The 19137-nt window shown below is 46.0% G+C and overlaps 1 protein-coding gene across 1 annotated transcript; it reads left to right on the plus strand.

Annotated features, from left to right (window-relative positions):
- The first annotated feature begins 662 nt into the window (after positions 1-662).
- Positions 663-19137, plus strand: LOC131929612 (protein NYNRIN). The gene is made up of 5 exons (XM_059285906.1): positions 663-846; positions 12184-12351; positions 14683-14693; positions 14895-17132; positions 18389-19137. The coding sequence occupies exons 1-4, from the start codon at positions 663-665 to the stop codon at positions 16434-16436; spliced, it is 1905 nt and encodes a 634-aa protein (XP_059141889.1). The 3' UTR covers positions 16437-17132; positions 18389-19137.

The raw sequence follows: 19137 nt of genomic DNA on the forward strand, positions 1-19137 counted from the left end.
CGAACTACACACTGAATGGTAGAGTGATTTCATTCAATGCCACAGCCTAGTCGACCGACTTTGTCTACACTGGATAGGGTATGACGATATAGGATACCACCAGAGGACAATAATATTTTCACAGCTAACTCAAGTGGAACAGAGTAGAGAACACACTGCTTGTGTTACAGTTTGTAATCCTAAACAAACAACTACCAGTTGTGCTGGTACAGATTTTAAGTAGCGGTAAGAATTCATAATATTTACCACTTTCATCCTTAAGAGCGTATTATATTTTTGTTTTATCTACCGCTCTCTGTGATCTATCAATCAATGTGCATTTGTTTTCTCTTGTTATTTAGAGTAAGTCCAAGTATGGCTATACAGAACTGATGTTTCTGACTACAATTGAAAAGATTGTTAATTGGAGTTTGCTTTGTTTGCTCTGTGAGCTCACTCTGGCTAAAGATAATTCTTGACGTGGTTTTTATTATGCAAAATGATTAGTTATGATTTTGAAGTCTTCATTCTATCTTATTGTTAATATTTATATTTAAGTTATGGAATTGTATTTTATAAATATATGGATTATTTTTTAAAAATCATATTGACTTTAATTTCATGCATTGTTTAAATTTGTCTAAGATCAACTTTAAAGTCAATTGATCGAATGTCCAATGAACATGATCAAGTCGATCTCGGCCGTAGCTCTACTAGGTCTGGCTTCTGGCTGTGGTCTCACATTAGCTTCATTAACCAGCACTAATTGGATGATAATTGATGATCAAACCTTCATCGGTCTGTTTTCTAAATGCAGCAATTCGCACTGTGAGCACCTCAACTTTACATTGGAATCATTTGGTACAGGTAAGGGACCGTGCACACCATGTGAGCACCTCAACTTTACACTCATCCTCTGGTACAGGTAAGGGACCGTGCACATCATGTGAGCACCTCAACTTTACACTCATCCTCTGGTACAGGTAAGGGACCGTGCACATCATGTGAGCACCTCAACTTTACACTCATCCTCTGGTACAGGTAAGGGACCGTGCACACCATGTGAGCACCTCAACTTTACACTCATCCTCTGGTACAGGTAAGGGACCGTGCACACCATGTGAGCACCTCAACTTTACACTCATCCTCTGGTACAGGTAAGGGACCGTGCACACCATGTGAGCACCTCAACTTTACACTCATCCTCTGGTACAGGTAAGGGACCGTGCACATCATGTGAGCACCTCAACTTTACACTCATCCTCTGGTACAGGTAAGGGACCGTGCACACCATGTGAGCACCTCAACTTTACACTCATCCTCTGGTACAGGTAAGGGACCGTGCACACCATGTGAGCACCTCAACTTTACACTCATCCTTTGGTACAGGTAAGGGAACGTGCACACCATGTGAGCACCTCAACTTTACACTCATCCTCTGGTACAGGTAAGGGACCGTGCACACCATGTGAGCACCTCAACTTTACACTCATCCTCTGGTACAGGTAAGGGACCGTGCACATCATGTGAGCACCTCAACTTTACATTGGAATCATTTGGTACAGGTAAGGGACCGTGCACACCATGTGAGCACCTCAACTTTACATTGGAATCATTTGGTACAGGTAAGGGACCGTGCACACCATGTGAGCACCTCAACTTTACACTCATCCTCTGGTACAGGTAAGGGACCGTGCACATCATGTGAGCACCTCAACTTTACATTGGAATCATTTGGTACAGGTAAGGGACCGTGCACACCATGTGAGCACCTCAACTTTACACTCATCCTCTGGTACAGGTAAGGGACCGTGCACATCATGTGAGCACCTCAACTTTACATTGGAATCATTTGGTACAGGTAAGGGACCGTGACCACCATGTGAGCACCTCAACTTTACACTCATCCTCTGGTACAGGTAAGGGACCGTGCACACCATGTGAGCACCTCAACTTTACACTCATCCTCTGGTACAGGTAAGGGACCGTGCACATCATGTGAGCACCTCAACTTTACACTCATCCTCTGGTACAGGTAAGGGACCGTGCACACCATGTGAGCACCTCAACTTTACACTCATCCTCTGGTACAGGTAAGGGACCGTGCACATCATGTGAGCACCTCAACTTTACACTCATCCTCTGTTACAGGTAAGGGACCGTGCACACCATGTGAGCACCTCAACTTTACACTCATCCTCTGGTACAGGTAAGGGACCGTGTACACCATGTGAGCACCTCAACTTTACACTCATCCTTTGGTACAGGTAAGTGACCGTGCACACCATGTGAGCACCTCAACTTTACACTCATCCTCTGGTACAGGTAAGTGACCGTGCACACCATGTGAGCACCTCAACTTTACACTCATCCTCTGGTACAGGTAAGGGACCGTGCACATCATGTGAGCACCTCAACTTTACATTGGAATCATTTGGTACAGGTAAGGGACCGTGCACACCATGTGAGCACCTCAACTTTACACTCATCCTCTGGTACAGGTAAGGGACCGTGCACATCATGTGAGCACCTCAACTTTACATTGGAATCATTTGGTACAGGTAAGGGACCGTGCACACCATGTGAGCACCTCAACTTTACACTCATCCTCTGGTACAGGTAAGGGACCGTGCACATCATGTGAGCACCTCAACTTTACACTCATCCTCTGGTACAGGTAAGGGACCGTGCACATCATGTGAGCACCTCAACTTTACATTGGAATCATTTGGTACAGGTAAGGGACCGTGACCACCATGTGAGCACCTCAACTTTACACTCATCCTCTGGTACAGGTAAGGGACCGTGCACACCATGTGAGCACCTCAACTTTACACTCATCCTCTGGTACAGGTAAGGGACCGTGCACACCATGTGAGCACCTCAACTTTACACTCATCCTCTGGTACAGGTAAGGGACCGTGCACACCATGTGAGCACCTCAACTTTACACTCATCCTCTGGTACAGGTAAGGGACCGTGCACATCATGTGAGCACCTCAATTTTACATTGGAATCATTTGGTACAGGTAAGGGACCGTGCACACCATGTGAGCACCTCAACTTTACACTCATCCTCTGGTACAGGTAAGGGACCGTGCACACCATGTGAGCACCTCAACTTTACACTCATCCTCTGGTACAGGTAAGGGACCGTGCACACCATGTGAGCACCTCAACTTTACACTCATCCTCTGGTACAGGTAAGGGACCGTGCACATCATGTGAGCACCTCAACTTTACACTCATCCTCTGGTACAGGTAAGGGACCGTGCACACCATGTGAGCACCTCAACTTTACACTCATCCTTTGGTACAGGTAAGGGACCGTGTACACCATGTGAGCACCTCAACTTTACACTCATCCTCTGGTACAGGTAAGGGACCGTGCACACCATGTGAGCACCTCAACTTTACACTCATCCTCTGGTACAGGTAAGGGACCGTGCACACCATGTGAGCACCTCAACTTTACACTCATCCTCTGGTACAGGTAAGGGACCGTGCACATCATGTGAGCACCTCAACTTTACATTGGAATCATTTGGTACAGGTAAGGGACCGTGACCACCATGTGAGCACCTCAACTTTACACTCATCCTCTGGTACAGGTAAGGGACCGTGCACACCATGTGAGCACCTCAACTTTACACTCATCCTCTGGTACAGGTAAGGGACCGTGCACATCATGTGAGCACCTCAACTTTACACTCATCCTCTGGTACAGGTAAGGGACCGTGCACACCATGTGAGCACCTCAACTTTACACTCATCCTCTGGTACAGGTAAGGGACCGTGCACACCATGTGAGCACCTCAACTTTACACTCATCCTCTGGTACAGGTAAGGGACCGAGCACATCATGTGAGCACCTCAACTTTACACTCATCCTCTGGTACAGGTAAGGGACCGTGCACACCATGTGAGCACCTCAACTTTACATTGGAATCATTTGGTACAGGTAAGGGACCGTGCACATCATGTGAGCACCTCAACTTTACACTCATCCTCTGGTACAGGTAAGGGACCGTGCACACCATGTGAGCACCTCAACTTTACACTCATCCTCTGGTACAGGTAAGGGACCGTGCACACCATGTGAGCACCTCAACTTTACACTCATCCTCTGGTACAGGTAAGGGACCGTGCACATCATGTGAGCACCTCAACTTTACACTCATCCTCTGGTACAGGTAAGGGACCGTGCACACCATGTGAGCACCTCAACTTTACACTCATCCTCTGGTACAGGTAAGGGACCGTGCACATCATGTGAGCACCTCAACTTTACACTCATCCTCTGGTACAGGTAAGGGACCGTGCACACCATGTGAGCACCTCAACTTTACACTCATCCTCTGGTACAGGTAAGGGACCGTGCACACCATGTGAGCACCTCAACTTTACACTCATCCTCTGGTACAGGTAAGGGACCGTGCACATCATGTGAGCACCTCAACTTTACATTGGAATCATTTGGTACAGGTAAGGGACCGTGCACACCATGTGAGCACCTCAACTTTACACTCATCCTCTGGTACAGGTAAGGGACCGTGCACATCATGTGAGCACCTCAACTTTACATTGGAATCATTTGGTACAGGTAAGGGACCGTGCACACCATGTGAGCACCTCAACTTTACACTCATCCTCTGGTACAGGTAAGGAACCGTGCACATCATGTGAGCACCTCAACTTTACACTCATCCTCTGGTACAGGTAAGGGACCGTGCACATCATGTGAGCACCTCAACTTTACATTGGAATCATTTGGTACAGGTAAGGGACCGTGACCACCATGTGAGCACCTCAACTTTACACTCATCCTCTGGTACAGGTAAGGGACCGTGCACACCATGTGAGCACCTCAACTTTACACTCATCCTCTGGTACAGGTAAGGGACCGTGCACACCATGTGAGCACCTCAACTTTACACTCATCCTCTGGTACAGGTAAGGGACCGTGCACACCATGTGAGCACCTCAACTTTACACTCATCCTCTGGTACAGGTAAGGGACCGTGCACATCATGTGAGCACCTCAATTTTACATTGGAATCATTTGGTACAGGTAAGGGACCGTGCACACCATGTGAGCACCTCAACTTTACACTCATCCTCTGGTACAGGTAAGGGACCGTGCACATCATGTGAGCACCTCAACTTTACACTCATCCTCTGGTACAGGTAAGGGACCGTGCACACCATGTGAGCACCTCAACTTTACACTCATCCTCTGGTACAGGTAAGGGACCGTGCACATCATGTGAGCACCTCAACTTTACATTGGAATCATTTGGTACAGGTAAGGGACCGTGCACACCATGTGAGCACCTCAACTTTACACTCATCCTCTGGTACAGGTAAGGGACCGTGCACACCATGTGAGCACCTCAACTTTACACTCATCCTCTGGTACAGGTAAGGGACCGTGCACACCATGTGAGCACCTCAACTTTACACTCATCCTCTGGTACAGGTAAGGGACCGTGCACACCATGTGAGCACCTCAACTTTACACTCATCCTCTGGTACAGGTAAGGGACCGTGCACATCATGTGAGCACCTCAACTTTACATTGGAATCCTCTGGTACAGGTAAGGGACCGTGCACACCATGTGAGCACCTCAACTTTACACTCATCCTCTGGTACAGGTAAGGGACCGTGCACATCATGTGAGCACCTCAACTTTACACTCATCCTCTGGTACAGGTAAGGGACCGTGCACATCATGTGAGCACCTCAACTTTACATTGGAATCCTCTGGTACAGGTAAGGGACCGTGCACACCATGTGAGCACCTCAACTTTACACTCATCCTCTGGTACAGGTAAGGGACCGTGCACACCATGTGAGCACCTCAACTTTACACTCATCCTCTGGTACAGGTAAGGGACCGTGCACATCATGTGAGCACCTCAACTTTACATTGGAATCCTCTGGTACAGGTAAGGGACCGTGCACACCATGTGAGCACCTCAACTTTACACTCATCCTCTGGTACAGGTAAGGGACCGTGCACACCATGTGAGCACCTCAACTTTACACTCATCCTCTGGTACAGGTAAGGGACCGTGCACACCATGTGAGCACCTCAACTTTACATTGGAATCCTTTGGTACAGGTAAGGGACCGTGCACACCATGTGAGCACCTCAACTTTACACTCATCCTCTGGTACAGGTAAGGGACCGTGCACATCATGTGAGCACCTCAACTTTACATTAGAATCATTTGGTACAGGTAAGGGACCGTGCACATCATGTGAGCACCTCAACTTTACACTCATCCTCTGGTACAGGTAAGGGACCGTGCACACCATGTGAGCACCTCAACTTTACATTGGAATCATTTGGTACAGGTAAGGGACCGTGCACACCATGTGAGCACCTCAACTTTACACTCATCCTCTGGTACAGGTAAGGGACCGTGCACACCATGTGAGCACCTCAACTTTACACTCATCCTCTGGTACAGGTAAGGGACCGTGCACACCATGTGAGCACCTCAACTTTACATTGGAATCATTTGGTACAGGTAAGGGACCGTGACCACCATGTGAGCACCTCAACTTTACATTGGAATCATTTGGTACAGGTAAGGGACCGTGCACACCATGTGAGCACCTCAACTTTACATTGGAATCATTTGGTACAGGTAAGGGACCGTGCACACCATGTGAGCACCTCAACTTTACACTCATCCTCTGGTACAGGTAAGGGACCGTGCACACCATGTGAGCACCTCAACTTTACACTCATCCTCTGGTACAGGTAAGGGACCGTGCACATCATGTGAGCACCTCAACTTTACACTCATCCTCTGGTACAGGTAAGGGACCGTGCACACCATGTGAGCACCTCAACTTTACACTCATCCTCTGGTACAGGTAAGGGACCGTGCACATCATGTGAGCACCTCAACTTTACATTGGAATCCTCTGGTACAGGTAAGGGACCGTGCACACCATGTGAGCACCTCAACTTTACACTCATCCTCTGGTACAGGTAAGGGACCGTGCACACCATGTGAGCACCTCAACTTTACACTCATCCTCTGGTACAGGTAAGGGACCGTGCACACCATGTGAGCACCTCAACTTTACACTCATCCTCTGGTACAGGTAAGGGACCGTGCACATCATGTGAGCACCTCAACTTTACATTGGAATCCTCTGGTACAGGTAAGGGACCGTGCACACCATGTGAGCACCTCAACTTTACACTCATCCTCTGGTACAGGTAAGGGACCGTGCACACCATGTGAGCACCTCAACTTTACACTCATCCTCTGGTACAGGTAAGGGACCGTGCACACCATGTGAGCACCTCAACTTTACATTGGAATCATTTGGTACAGGTAAGGGACCGTGCACACCATGTGAGCACCTCAACTTTACACTCATCCTCTGGTACAGGTAAGGGACCGTGCACATCATGTGAGCACCTCAACTTTACACTCATCCTCTGGTACAGGTAAGGGACCGTGTACACCATGTGAGCACCTCAACTTTACACTCATCCTCTGGTACAGGTAAGGGACCGTGCACACCATGTGAGCACCTCAACTTTACACTCATCCTCTGGTACAGGTAAGGGACCGTGCACACCATGTGAGCACCTCAACTTTACATTGGAATCATTTGGTACAGGTAAGGGACCGTGACCACCATGTAAGCACCTCAACTTTACACTCATCCTCTGGTACAGGTAAGGGACCGTGCACACATTGTGAGCACCTCAACTTTACACTCATCCTCTGGTACAGGTAAGGGACCGTGCACACCATGTGAGCACCTCAACTTTACACTCATCCTCTGGTACAGGTAAGGGACCGTGCACACCATGTGAGCACCTCAACTTTACACTCATCCTCTGGTACAGGTAAGGGACCGTGCACATCATGTGAGCACCTCAATTTTACATTGGAATCATTTGGTACAGGTAAGGGACCGTGCACACCATGTGAGCACCTCAACTTTACACTCATCCTCTGGTACAGGTAAGGGACCGTGCACATCATGTGAGCACCTCAACTTTACACTCATCCTCTGGTACAGGTAAGGGACCGTGCACACCATGTGAGCACCTCAACTTTACACTCATCCTTTGGTACAGGTAAGGGACCGTGCACACCATGTGAGCACCTCAACTTTACACTCATCCTCTGGTACAGGTAAGGGACCGTGCACACCATGTGAGCACCTCAACTTTACACTCATCCTCTGGTACAGGTAAGGGACCGTGCACATCATGTGAGCACCTCAACTTTACATTGGAATCATTTGGTACAGGTAAGGGACCGTGCACACCATGTGAGCACCTCAACTTTACACTCATCCTCTGGTACAGGTAAGGGACCGTGCACATCATGTGAGCACCTCAACTTTACACTCATCCTCTGGTACAGGTAAGGGACCGTGCACACCATGTGAGCACCTCAACTTTACACTCATCCTCTGGTACAGGTAAGGGACCGTGCACATCATGTGAGCACCTCAACTTTACATTGGAATCATTTGGTACAGGTAAGGGACCGTGACCACCATGTGAGCACCTCAACTTTACACTCATCCTCTGGTACAGGTAAGGGACCGTGCACACCATGTGAGCACCTCAACTTTACACTCATCCTCTGGTACAGGTAAGGGACCGTGCACACCATGTGAGCACCTCAACTTTACACTCATCCTCTGGTACAGGTAAGGGACCGTGCACATCATGTGAGCACCTCAACTTTACACTCATCCTCTGGTACAGGTAAGGGACCGTGCACACCATGTGAGCACCTCAACTTTACACTCATCCTCTGGTACAGGTAAGGGACCGTGTACATCATGTGAGCACCTCAACTTTACACTCATCCTCTGGTACAGGTAAGGGACCGTGCACACCATGTGAGCACCTCAACTTTACACTCATCCTCTGGTACAGGTAAGGGACCGTGCACACCATGTGAGCACCTCAACTTTACACTCATCCTCTGGTACAGGTAAGGGACCGTGCACATCATGTGAGCACCTCAACTTTACATTGGAATCATTTGGTACAGGTAAGGGACCGTGCACACCATGTGAGCACCTCAACTTTACACTCATCCTCTGGTACAGGTAAGGGACCGTGCACATCATGTGAGCACCTCAACTTTACATTGGAATCATTTGGTACAGGTAAGGGACCGTGCACACCATGTGAGCACCTCAACTTTACACTCATCCTCTGGTACAGGTAAGGGACCGTGCACATCATGTGAGCACCTCAACTTTACACTCATCCTCTGGTACAGGTAAGGGACCGTGCACATCATGTGAGCACCTCAACTTTACATTGGAATCATTTGGTACAGGTAAGGGACCGTGACCACCATGTGAGCACCTCAACTTTACACTCATCCTCTGGTACAGGTAAGGGACCGTGCACACCATGTGAGCACCTCAACTTTACACTCATCCTCTGGTACAGGTAAGGGACCGTGCACACCATGTGAGCACCTCAACTTTACACTCATCCTCTGGTACAGGTAAGGGACCGTGCACACCATGTGAGCACCTCAACTTTACACTCATCCTCTGGTACAGGTAAGGGACCGTGCACATCATGTGAGCACCTCAATTTTACATTGGAATCATTTGGTACAGGTAAGGGACCGTGCACACCATGTGAGCACCTCAACTTTACACTCATCCTCTGGTACAGGTAAGGGACCGTGCACATCATGTGAGCACCTCAACTTTACACTCATCCTCTGGTACAGGTAAGGGACCGTGCACACCATGTGAGCACCTCAACTTTACACTCATCCTCTGGTACAGGTAAGGGACCGTGCACATCATGTGAGCACCTCAACTTTACACCCATCCTCTGGTACAGGTAAGGGACCGTGCACACCATGTGAGCACCTCAACTTTACACTCATCCTCTGGTACAGGTAAGGGACCGTGCACACCATGTGAGCACCTCAACTTTACACTCATCCTCTGGTACAGGTAAGGGACCGTGCACACCATGTGAGCACCTCAACTTTACACTCATCCTCTGGTACAGGTAAGGGACCGTGCACATCATGTGAGCACCTCAACTTTACATTGGAATCATTTGGTACAGGTAAGGGACCGTGCACACCATGTGAGCACCTCAACTTTACACTCATCCTCTGGTACAGGTAAGGGACCGTGCACATCATGTGAGCACCTCAACTTTACATTGGAATCATTTGGTACAGGTAAGGGACCGTGCACACCATGTGAGCACCTCAACTTTACACTCATCCTCTGGTACAGGTAAGGGACCGTGCACATCATGTGAGCACCTCAACTTTACATTGGAATCATTTGGTACAGGTAAGGGACCGTGCACACCATGTGAGCACCTCAACTTTACACTCCTCCTTTGGTACAGGTAAGGGACCGTGCACATCATGTGAGCACCTCAACTTTACATTGGAATCCTTTGGTACAGGTAAGGGACCGTGCACACCATGTGAGCACCTCAACTTTACACTCATCCTCTGGTACAGGTAAGGAACCGTGCACATCATGTGAGCACCTCAACTTTACATTGGAATCCTTTGGTACAGGTAAGGGACCGTGCACACCATGTGAGCACCTCAACTTTACACTCATCCTCTGGTACAGGTAAGGGACCGTGCACATCATGTGAGCACCTCAACTTTACATTGGAATCCTTTGGTACAGGTAAGGGACCGTGCACACCATGTGAGCACCTCAACTTTACACTCATCCTCTGGTACAGGTAAGGGACCGTGCACATCATGTGAGCACCTCAACTTTACATTGGAATCCTTTGGTACAGGTAAGGGACCGTGCACACCATGTGAGCACCTCAACTTTACACTCATCCTCTGGTACAGGTAAGGGACCGTGCACATCATGTGAGCACCTCAACTTTACACTCATCCTCTGGTACAGGTAAGGGACCGTGCACACCATGTGAGCACCTCAACTTTACACTCATCCTCTGGTACAGGTAAGGGACCGTGCACACCATGTGAGCACCTCAACTTTACATTGGAATCCTTTGGTACAGGTAAGGGACCGTGCACACCATGTGAGCACCTAAACTTTACACTCATCCTCTGGTACAGGTAAGGGACCGTGCACACCATGTGAGCACCTCAACTTTACACTCATCCTCTGGTACAGGTAAGGGACCGTGCACATCATGTGAGCACCTCAACTTTACACTCATCCTCTGGTACAGGTAAGGGACCGTGCACACCATGTGAGCACCTCAACTTTACATTGGAATCATTTGGTACAGGTAAGGGACCGTGCACATCATGTGAGCACCTCAACTTTACACTCATCCTCTGGTACAGGTAAGGGACCGTGCACATCATGTGAGCACCTCAACTTTACACTCATCCTCTGGTACAGGTAAGGGACCGTGCACACCATGTGAGCACCTCAACTTTACACTCATCCTCTGGTACAGGTAAGTGACCGTGCACACCATGTGAGCACCTCAACTTTACACTCATCCTCTGGTACAGGTAAGGGACCGTGCACACCATGTGAGCACCTCAACTTTACACTCATCCTCTGGTACAGGTAAGGGACCGTGCACACCATGTGAGCACCTCAACTTTACACTCATCCTCTGGTACAGGTAAGGGACCGTGCACACCATGTGAGCACCTCAACTTTACATTGGAATCATTTGGTACAGGTAAGGGACCGTGCACACCATGTGAGCACCTCAACTTTACACTCATCCTCTGGTACAGGTAAGGGACCGTGCACACCATGTGAGCACCTCAACTTTACACTCATCCTCTGGTACAGGTAAGAGACCGTGCACATCATGTGAGCACCTCAACTTTACACTTCAGTCATATTAAATATTACATTATAAAACATCACTTTGCGACACCTCGTATTTTAAGACATGCGAAATATATATTTCACTCTCTCAGTATGACATACTAATAACACAATATAAAGAAATTATCTACCTCATAAAGGAGAACACACTTTCTTTACCCCCATCTTCTACGCTTAAAATAGCGTCCGCTCCCATCTACTTTTAAATGGTGAACTTGAATTTGTTTACAAAATTAATTACTATTTTATTACTGCACCTAGATCACTTTAGTTACGTGCGCCATTTTTGTAGCTATTGCAAAAGAAAAAAAAATAATAATCATTTTACTGGTTTCTTTTACAATGTTTATTTTTTTTTTTAGAAAAACAATCTCAATACAAGGCGGTGCGGGGGTTGATTGTAGCAGGTCTGATTGTGGGAGTATGTGGATTCCTGACCGCTTTAGGTTTCATCATTGACGCTGTGAAAGGCAGAGGCGTGAAAAGTATAACATTATTACGATCTTCATTAGTACTTAATCCATTAGCTGGTAAGAAAAAAATATTTCATTTTACTTATTATCTACTCTAATTAAAAATCGCGAACTGATTTTTATATGATTTTGTAGTGTTTTGATTAAGATGATGCGACTAAGTGTTAAGTGTCAAAAAAAAGCGTAGTTTATCAGTCTAATACAATTAACCCAGTTCCACACATAGGCTAGTATTCTTAGAAACTACGTTTCAAGAACTAGCATATTTTCTTATTTCTTCTGTGGTTATACAATAAAGCGGGGTTATCTATCGTTTTAGTTTTAGGTCTGTAAAATCGGGTGAAGGCTAGTAATGTGAAAGAAAGGTGACTGATTACTGTTTAGTAATTATTTCACATTTTTAGGAGGATTTATGTTTTAAAAGTTACAAAAATGTTTCATGTAGGCCTACTTGTTTTAAATTTTTTTTATTCAAAACTTTCAGTAACAAATAAAGACTAGTGATGTTTTCATCATATGCAACCAGTGTTTCTTCCAGACTTTCTATTGGGGGTGGTACTTGAAATTTTCGGGGAGGGGGGCGGACTAAAATTTCCGGGGGGGGGGGGCAGACATTGTTAAGTCTATTTCTATGAAAAAAATTCCATTTCGTACGAGGGGGGGGGGGCTTTCTTCGGTGGTGGGGGGGGGGGGGGGGTCTGCACCGAAAAGATGCCTGGAAGAAACACTGGTTGCAACTGAGCTCGTTTTTCAGCAACCATCTTGCTTAAAGTCATTTTTAGCTCAATTTCCATACTGACAATTGCGATTATTAATTGGTTATTTCTGTGTGGATGGATGGATGTGTGTCCGCAGCTTTAAGTCGTATCTCCTCCTCAACGAAGCAACATCGAGGGCTAGTTCCAAAAGCAAATATGTTAAGCAAGTTCGAGGATGATTGTGGGCCAAAAAAATTCCCGGAATTCCTTCCTTGATTTCCCGGAAAAGCCAAAAAAAAAACTCGAAAAAATGCAGTTTTTGGCCCATATCTCGGCAACCAGACCACTTAGCGACTTGAAACATTTGCCAATCGATTCCTGCCATAATTTAGAACAATATTGCCGAAGAAAGTTTTCAAAAAATTGCGCTTAAATTGTCACTAGACTTTTTATTAACTTGTTTTGTTAACTTATTGTTAGAGATTCAGGGGAAAACACTCTTATTTACAGATGTTTATATTGCAAATCTTGCTCTTTAACACTGCTGTCTAAAGTTAATTTCTGGCTTATACTGATAGATCTATATCTACACATGTGTGAGCGGCTGGAGTGTATTTTTATTATTTGTAACTTAGAAGGCGAATGTATCGTTTCGTTTCATGTCGTAAATTGTTCGTATTTTTTTAGTTGTGTAGTCCCGTATTATGGCGCCGCTGTCTCACTGTTTATGTCCCTGGTTATAGCTAGTTTATATATATTTCGTTTATATTGTTGTCATTGTTTATAGTAAGTGTCTTTTTATAATATTCTGTTGCATGTTTCGTCGTGTTTGGTTTGTTATCCGTGAATTAGGGACTATTTGTTTACGTGTAGCGTGTGAGGTGTGTGGAAGTCGGGTTCCGGCTTGTTCAACTCTGTCTTTTGTGTGTAAAGCTGCGGTGAAGGGAGCAGGCAGTCTCTCTGGTCATCGGGTGAAAAGCATAGCAAATTCGCACCATCCAGCCATATTTATTTTGTGTTTGTGTTCGTCGTAGTCCTGGTAAGTTAGATATAAGTTTATTTCTTTACTATGTCTATTTTTTTGCTATGCTCTTTATTTTGGTTACTGGCCATAAGTTTTTTTGTGGTTGTCTTCTGACCGCCATTGTGGTCAGGCCATGTGGACTCAGATTCTGAGTTTTTATGGTCATTTTATTACTTTGTTGTATCTCTTGGGCTTGTGTGAAGCCAAGGATACTGCTTAATTATACTTGGCCCACAGTTATGGTTTACTCCTGGCTGTTGGGTTAAGTGGTATACGTATTCTATTGATTGTATCACTTGGGCTGGTGTTAAGCCAGGGATAAAGGTATTTTTAGACTTGACCCGCAGCTACGGTTTACTCCTGGCTGTTGGGTTAAGTAGTAGAGTTGTTACCTGACCCACAGTCACGGTTCATTCCGGACTGTCGGGTTTGGTTATAATATTGTTATCTTTATAGGGACCTTTCGCTTCCTGTGGTGATCATGTTGATCCCCAGGAGAGTGTTCGGTTCGTTCTAGTCACTGTGAGGTACACTTGTTTTTAATAGATTTTATTTTACTTAGCCTTTTGTTAGGCTGGTAACTGTGTTGAGCTAGTAGTTTGAGCTCAGTGTCCTGGTAGTGTTCCGGTTAATTGTTAAAGTATGTTCTGTGTGATCTACCTGCAGGTGGTGGAGATGTAATCTAGCCAGCCTGTGGTGAATGCTTTGTATATAACTTTTCTTTGTAAAGTAATTTATTTGTTTTCCTTTTTCTAGGACGAAGTCCGAAATTGGGTGTTTTGTTTGATGTAAAAAGTTTGTTTCGTTTGGTTCTGTTTTGTGGTAGTTTTTATCTATTCTTATTTTATAACTTTGGGTTCCATGCAATAAATTTTCAGGTCACCACACGGGTCCCACCAGAGGTGGCAATATCAACACCTCAACCTGTCCCTCTGGAGGCCCACTGCAATTTCTTGTCTTCGGCCTTTCCGGCCGATGTGAAGAATGCCCAACAGGTAGACTCAACCATCCAGGAGATCCTACCCTTCCTGACGCCCGGCCACAGATTACATTCCTCGACTTTATCACTCCCAGCCCAGATTCTCCTGAGACAAAAGTCGAGACTCAGGTTGAAGGACGGTATCCTACAGCGCACAGTGAAACTGCCAGGTCAAGGGGAAATCGCACCATGCGTTATCCCCAATCAACTACGACCAGAGGTACTCCGTCTAAGTCACAACGACAACGGCCACCAAGGACCAGACCGCTGCCTGCAGCTGTTACGGCAACGATGCTACTGGCCGGGGATGGAGGCAGATATACGCCAGTACTGCCAGGCATGTGACCGCTGCCAGCACGCGAAAATGACCAGTCTGAAGGTGCACCAGCCTAAAGGTCATCTTTTGGCCACCATGCCCCTAGAGGTTGTGGCAGTCGACTTCACCCTGATGGACAAAGCGGCAGACGGTACGGAGGATGTATTGATTCTCACCGATGTTTTCACCAAGTGGACAGTTGCTGTTCCGACGAAGGACCAGACTGCCAAAACCGTGGCGAAGGCCCTGGTGCAGAACTGGATAGTTCACTACGGTGTCCCCAGGCGACTACACTCGGACCAGGGCAAATGCTTTGGGGCAGCCGTAATACACGAACTGTGCGACCATTATGGGATACAGAGGTCCCGAACAACGGCATACCACCCCCAAGGAAACGGCCAAGCAGAGAGGTTCAACCGGACCCTACACGATCTGCTTCGGACCCTACCTGTTGACAAGAAGAAGGACTGGCCTCGGTACCTGACCGAGCTGGTCTTCCTGTACAATACAACCCCGCACTCGTCAACAGGTTTCTCCCCGTTCCAGCTGTTGTTTGGGCGTGAGGCAGCCATCCCCTTGGACCTATTTTTAAATCAAGCCCCTCCAGCAAACAGTGGTGGTACTGGAGATTACCTCCAGGGCCACCTAACACGACTGGCCAGCCTGCACAAACTAGCCCAGGAGAGGCTGCAAATAGAGGCCACCAAGAGGGACAGACAGGCCAATAACAGGCCAGCCGCTGAACTGGCCATAGGCGACCTGGTCCTGTTAAGGCAGCACCCCCTGGGCAGGCACAAAATGGCGGATCTGTACGGCCCGACAGTTTACGTCGTGGTCGAAGTACCTCCGATCACCGGCGGGTGTTACGCCATTAAGAAGAAAGATGGCCCTTCTGGCACCCGCCGGGTGGCCAGCACCCAGATCAGGAGATATGTGCCTCCCCGGGCTCAACCACCCTCCCCAAGGCCGGTCAAAGTGATACCGCCGGCTACTCCAGGCTACAGCCACATAATTTATAAGGTCCAATTGCCGGGGACCAGAGCAGCCGGTAACCCCACAGTACCTGACATACCTCTGCGTAGGTCGGTCAGGGAGCGCAGAGTCCCTAGTAGGCTAGACTTGTGATTGTACCCTGTGGGCTGATTTTTTTGACAATGTTTTTTTGTAAAATTTATGATCGTGCCCTGTGGGCTGATTTTTTTTGCAAGTTCTTTTGCAAAGTTTTGTTTTTTGTAACATGTATGATTAGGCCCTGTGGGCTGATTTTTTTGCAAGTTCTTCCTGCAAAGTTTTTTGTAACATTTATGATTATGCCCTGTGGGCTGTTTTTTTCAAGTTTGTTAGCTTGCGGTGACCGCAAGCTTTAGGGGGCGTGTATGTGAGCGGCTGGAGTGTATTTTTATTATTTGTAACTTAGAAGGCGAATGTATCGTTTCGTTTCATGTCGTAAATTGTTCGTATTTTTTTAGTTGTGTAGTCCCGTATTATGGCGCCGCTGTCTCACTGTTTATGTCCCTGGTTATAGCTAGTTTATATATATTTCGTTTATATTGTTGTCATTGTTTATAGTAAGTGTCTTTTTATAATATTCTGTTGCATGTTTCGTCGTGTTTGGTTTGTTATCCGTGAATTAGGGACTATTTGTTTACGTGTAGCGTGTGAGGTGTGTGGAAGTCGGGTTCCGGCTTGTTCAACTCTGTCTTTTGTGTGTAAAGCTGCGGTGAAGGGAGCAGGCAGTCTCTCTGGTCATCGGGTGAAAAGCATAGCAAATTCGCACCATCCAGCCATATTTATTTTGTGTTTGTGTTCGTCGTAGTCCTGGTAAGTTAGATATAAGTTTATTTCTTTACTATGTCTATTTTTTTGCTATGCTCTTTATTTTGGTTACTGGCCATAAGTTTTTTTGTGGTTGTCTTCTGACCGCCATTGTGGTCAGGCCATGTGGACTCAGATTCTGAGTTTTTATGGTCATTTTATTACTTTGTTGTATCTCTTGGGCTTGTGTGAAGCCAAGGATACTGCTTAATTATACTTGGCCCACAGTTATGGTTTACTCCTGGCTGTTGGGTTAAGTGGTATACGTATTCTATTGATTGTATCACTTGGGCTGGTGTTAAGCCAGGGATAAAGGTATTTTTAGACTTGACCCGCAGCTACGGTTTACTCCTGGCTGTTGGGTTAAGTAGTAGAGTTGTTACCTGACCCACAGTCACGGTTCATTCCGGACTGTCGGGTTTGGTTATAATATTGTTATCTTTATAGGGACCTTTCGCTTCCTGTGGTGATCATGTTGATCCCCAGGAGAGTGTTCGGTTCGTTCTAGTCACTGTGAGGTACACTTGTTTTTAATAGATTTTATTTTACTTAGCCTTTTGTTAGGCTGGTAACTGTGTTGAGCTAGTAGTTTGAGCTCAGTGTCCTGGTAGTGTTCCGGTTAATTGTTAAAGTATGTTCTGTGTGATCTACCTGCAGGTGGTGGAGATGTAATCTAGCCAGCCTGTGGTGAATGCTTTGTATATAACTTTTCTTTGTAAAGTAATTTATTTGTTTTCCTTTTTCTAGGACGAAGTCCGAAATTGGGTGTTTTGTTTGATGTAAAAAGTTTGTTTCGTTTGGTTCTGTTTTGTGGTAGTTTTTATCTATTCTTATTTTATAACTTTGGGTTCCATGCAATAAATTTTATTAAATTGTTAAAAGTTTAGTAGCTTATTAGTTAGACTAAGGTTAGGGTTTAACCACTGTGGGTTCTACCACGGTTGCACTGACCGGACAGATTAGTTGGTTAAGCCTAGAAGGGTAGATTTTAAGGTATCCCCCCCTAGCAGGGCTTACACATGGCTTTTGATTTATTATTCAATTATCTATTATTTTTTATATAAATATTTCACAATGTACTTGTATTGAAGCCATATCAATGAGTCACCTTTTTTTCACGTTACTAGCCTCGGCCGATTTTACGGACCTAAACGATAATTACCCAAAGCGGATGTCCTCAATGTTTTAATGTAGTGAGCAGGTATTTGTTTTTAGACAATTAAAAGTGTTAAAAAAATAACTTTAATTCCCTCGTTGTCTAGGTGTCATTACAATACTTGGCTCAGTAGTCTTCGCGACAACAATCTTTCAAAACTCAGAGCACACGTCGGCAACATCTCTGGGCTATTCTTTTGGGATGTCTGTAGCTGGGGGCGTATTAAAGGCCATCGCTGGAGTACTTGTTTATATTGGTGGACCCAGGACAGTAACAGCTGCTGCTTTTCTGATTGACCATCAACAATTGAGTGGTATTAACCCCCCACCTATCTACACACCCCCAACAGAGTCCTACTTGATTGCTCAGTATACACCCCCGCCTGCTTACAGAAATGAGAAAGCTTCACCGCCATCTTACTTTGAGCAACATAATCTACTTCCCCCGCCTTATGAAGTCTTAACAGAGGAGTCATCTTGATCTATTTGCAACCTACCTAAAAGTGCAATATTTTTCATCTTCTCATTTTGTATTGGCATACATTTTAGCGACTTTGTAATGACTACGGCATACCAAAACTCCTACCTGTATGTAAATCATATGACAATTTAATAGAATGAGGTTTCCGTGTTACATGGGCTTTAGAGTTTTCTAAGGATAGTCCAGTTTCTACTGAGTGTAATGAAACTGCCACCGTCAAGACACGATTTTCTGGTTCAATCATCTGGCATTTCGCTAGAGAGGACATCAAAACTCTTTTTTAAAATGTTTTTGAAAAATATAACAATTGAAGCTTATTTTTATTTTAATATTTAAAATTAATAATGTATTCTATGCAATAAAATGTGCAAATGC

Source organism: Physella acuta, unplaced genomic scaffold (genome assembly GCF_028476545.2).
Source record: "Physella acuta isolate Inbredline_101_S28 unplaced genomic scaffold, ASM2847654v3 ptg001655l, whole genome shotgun sequence".
Taxonomy (NCBI): domain Eukaryota; kingdom Metazoa; phylum Mollusca; class Gastropoda; family Physidae; genus Physella; species Physella acuta.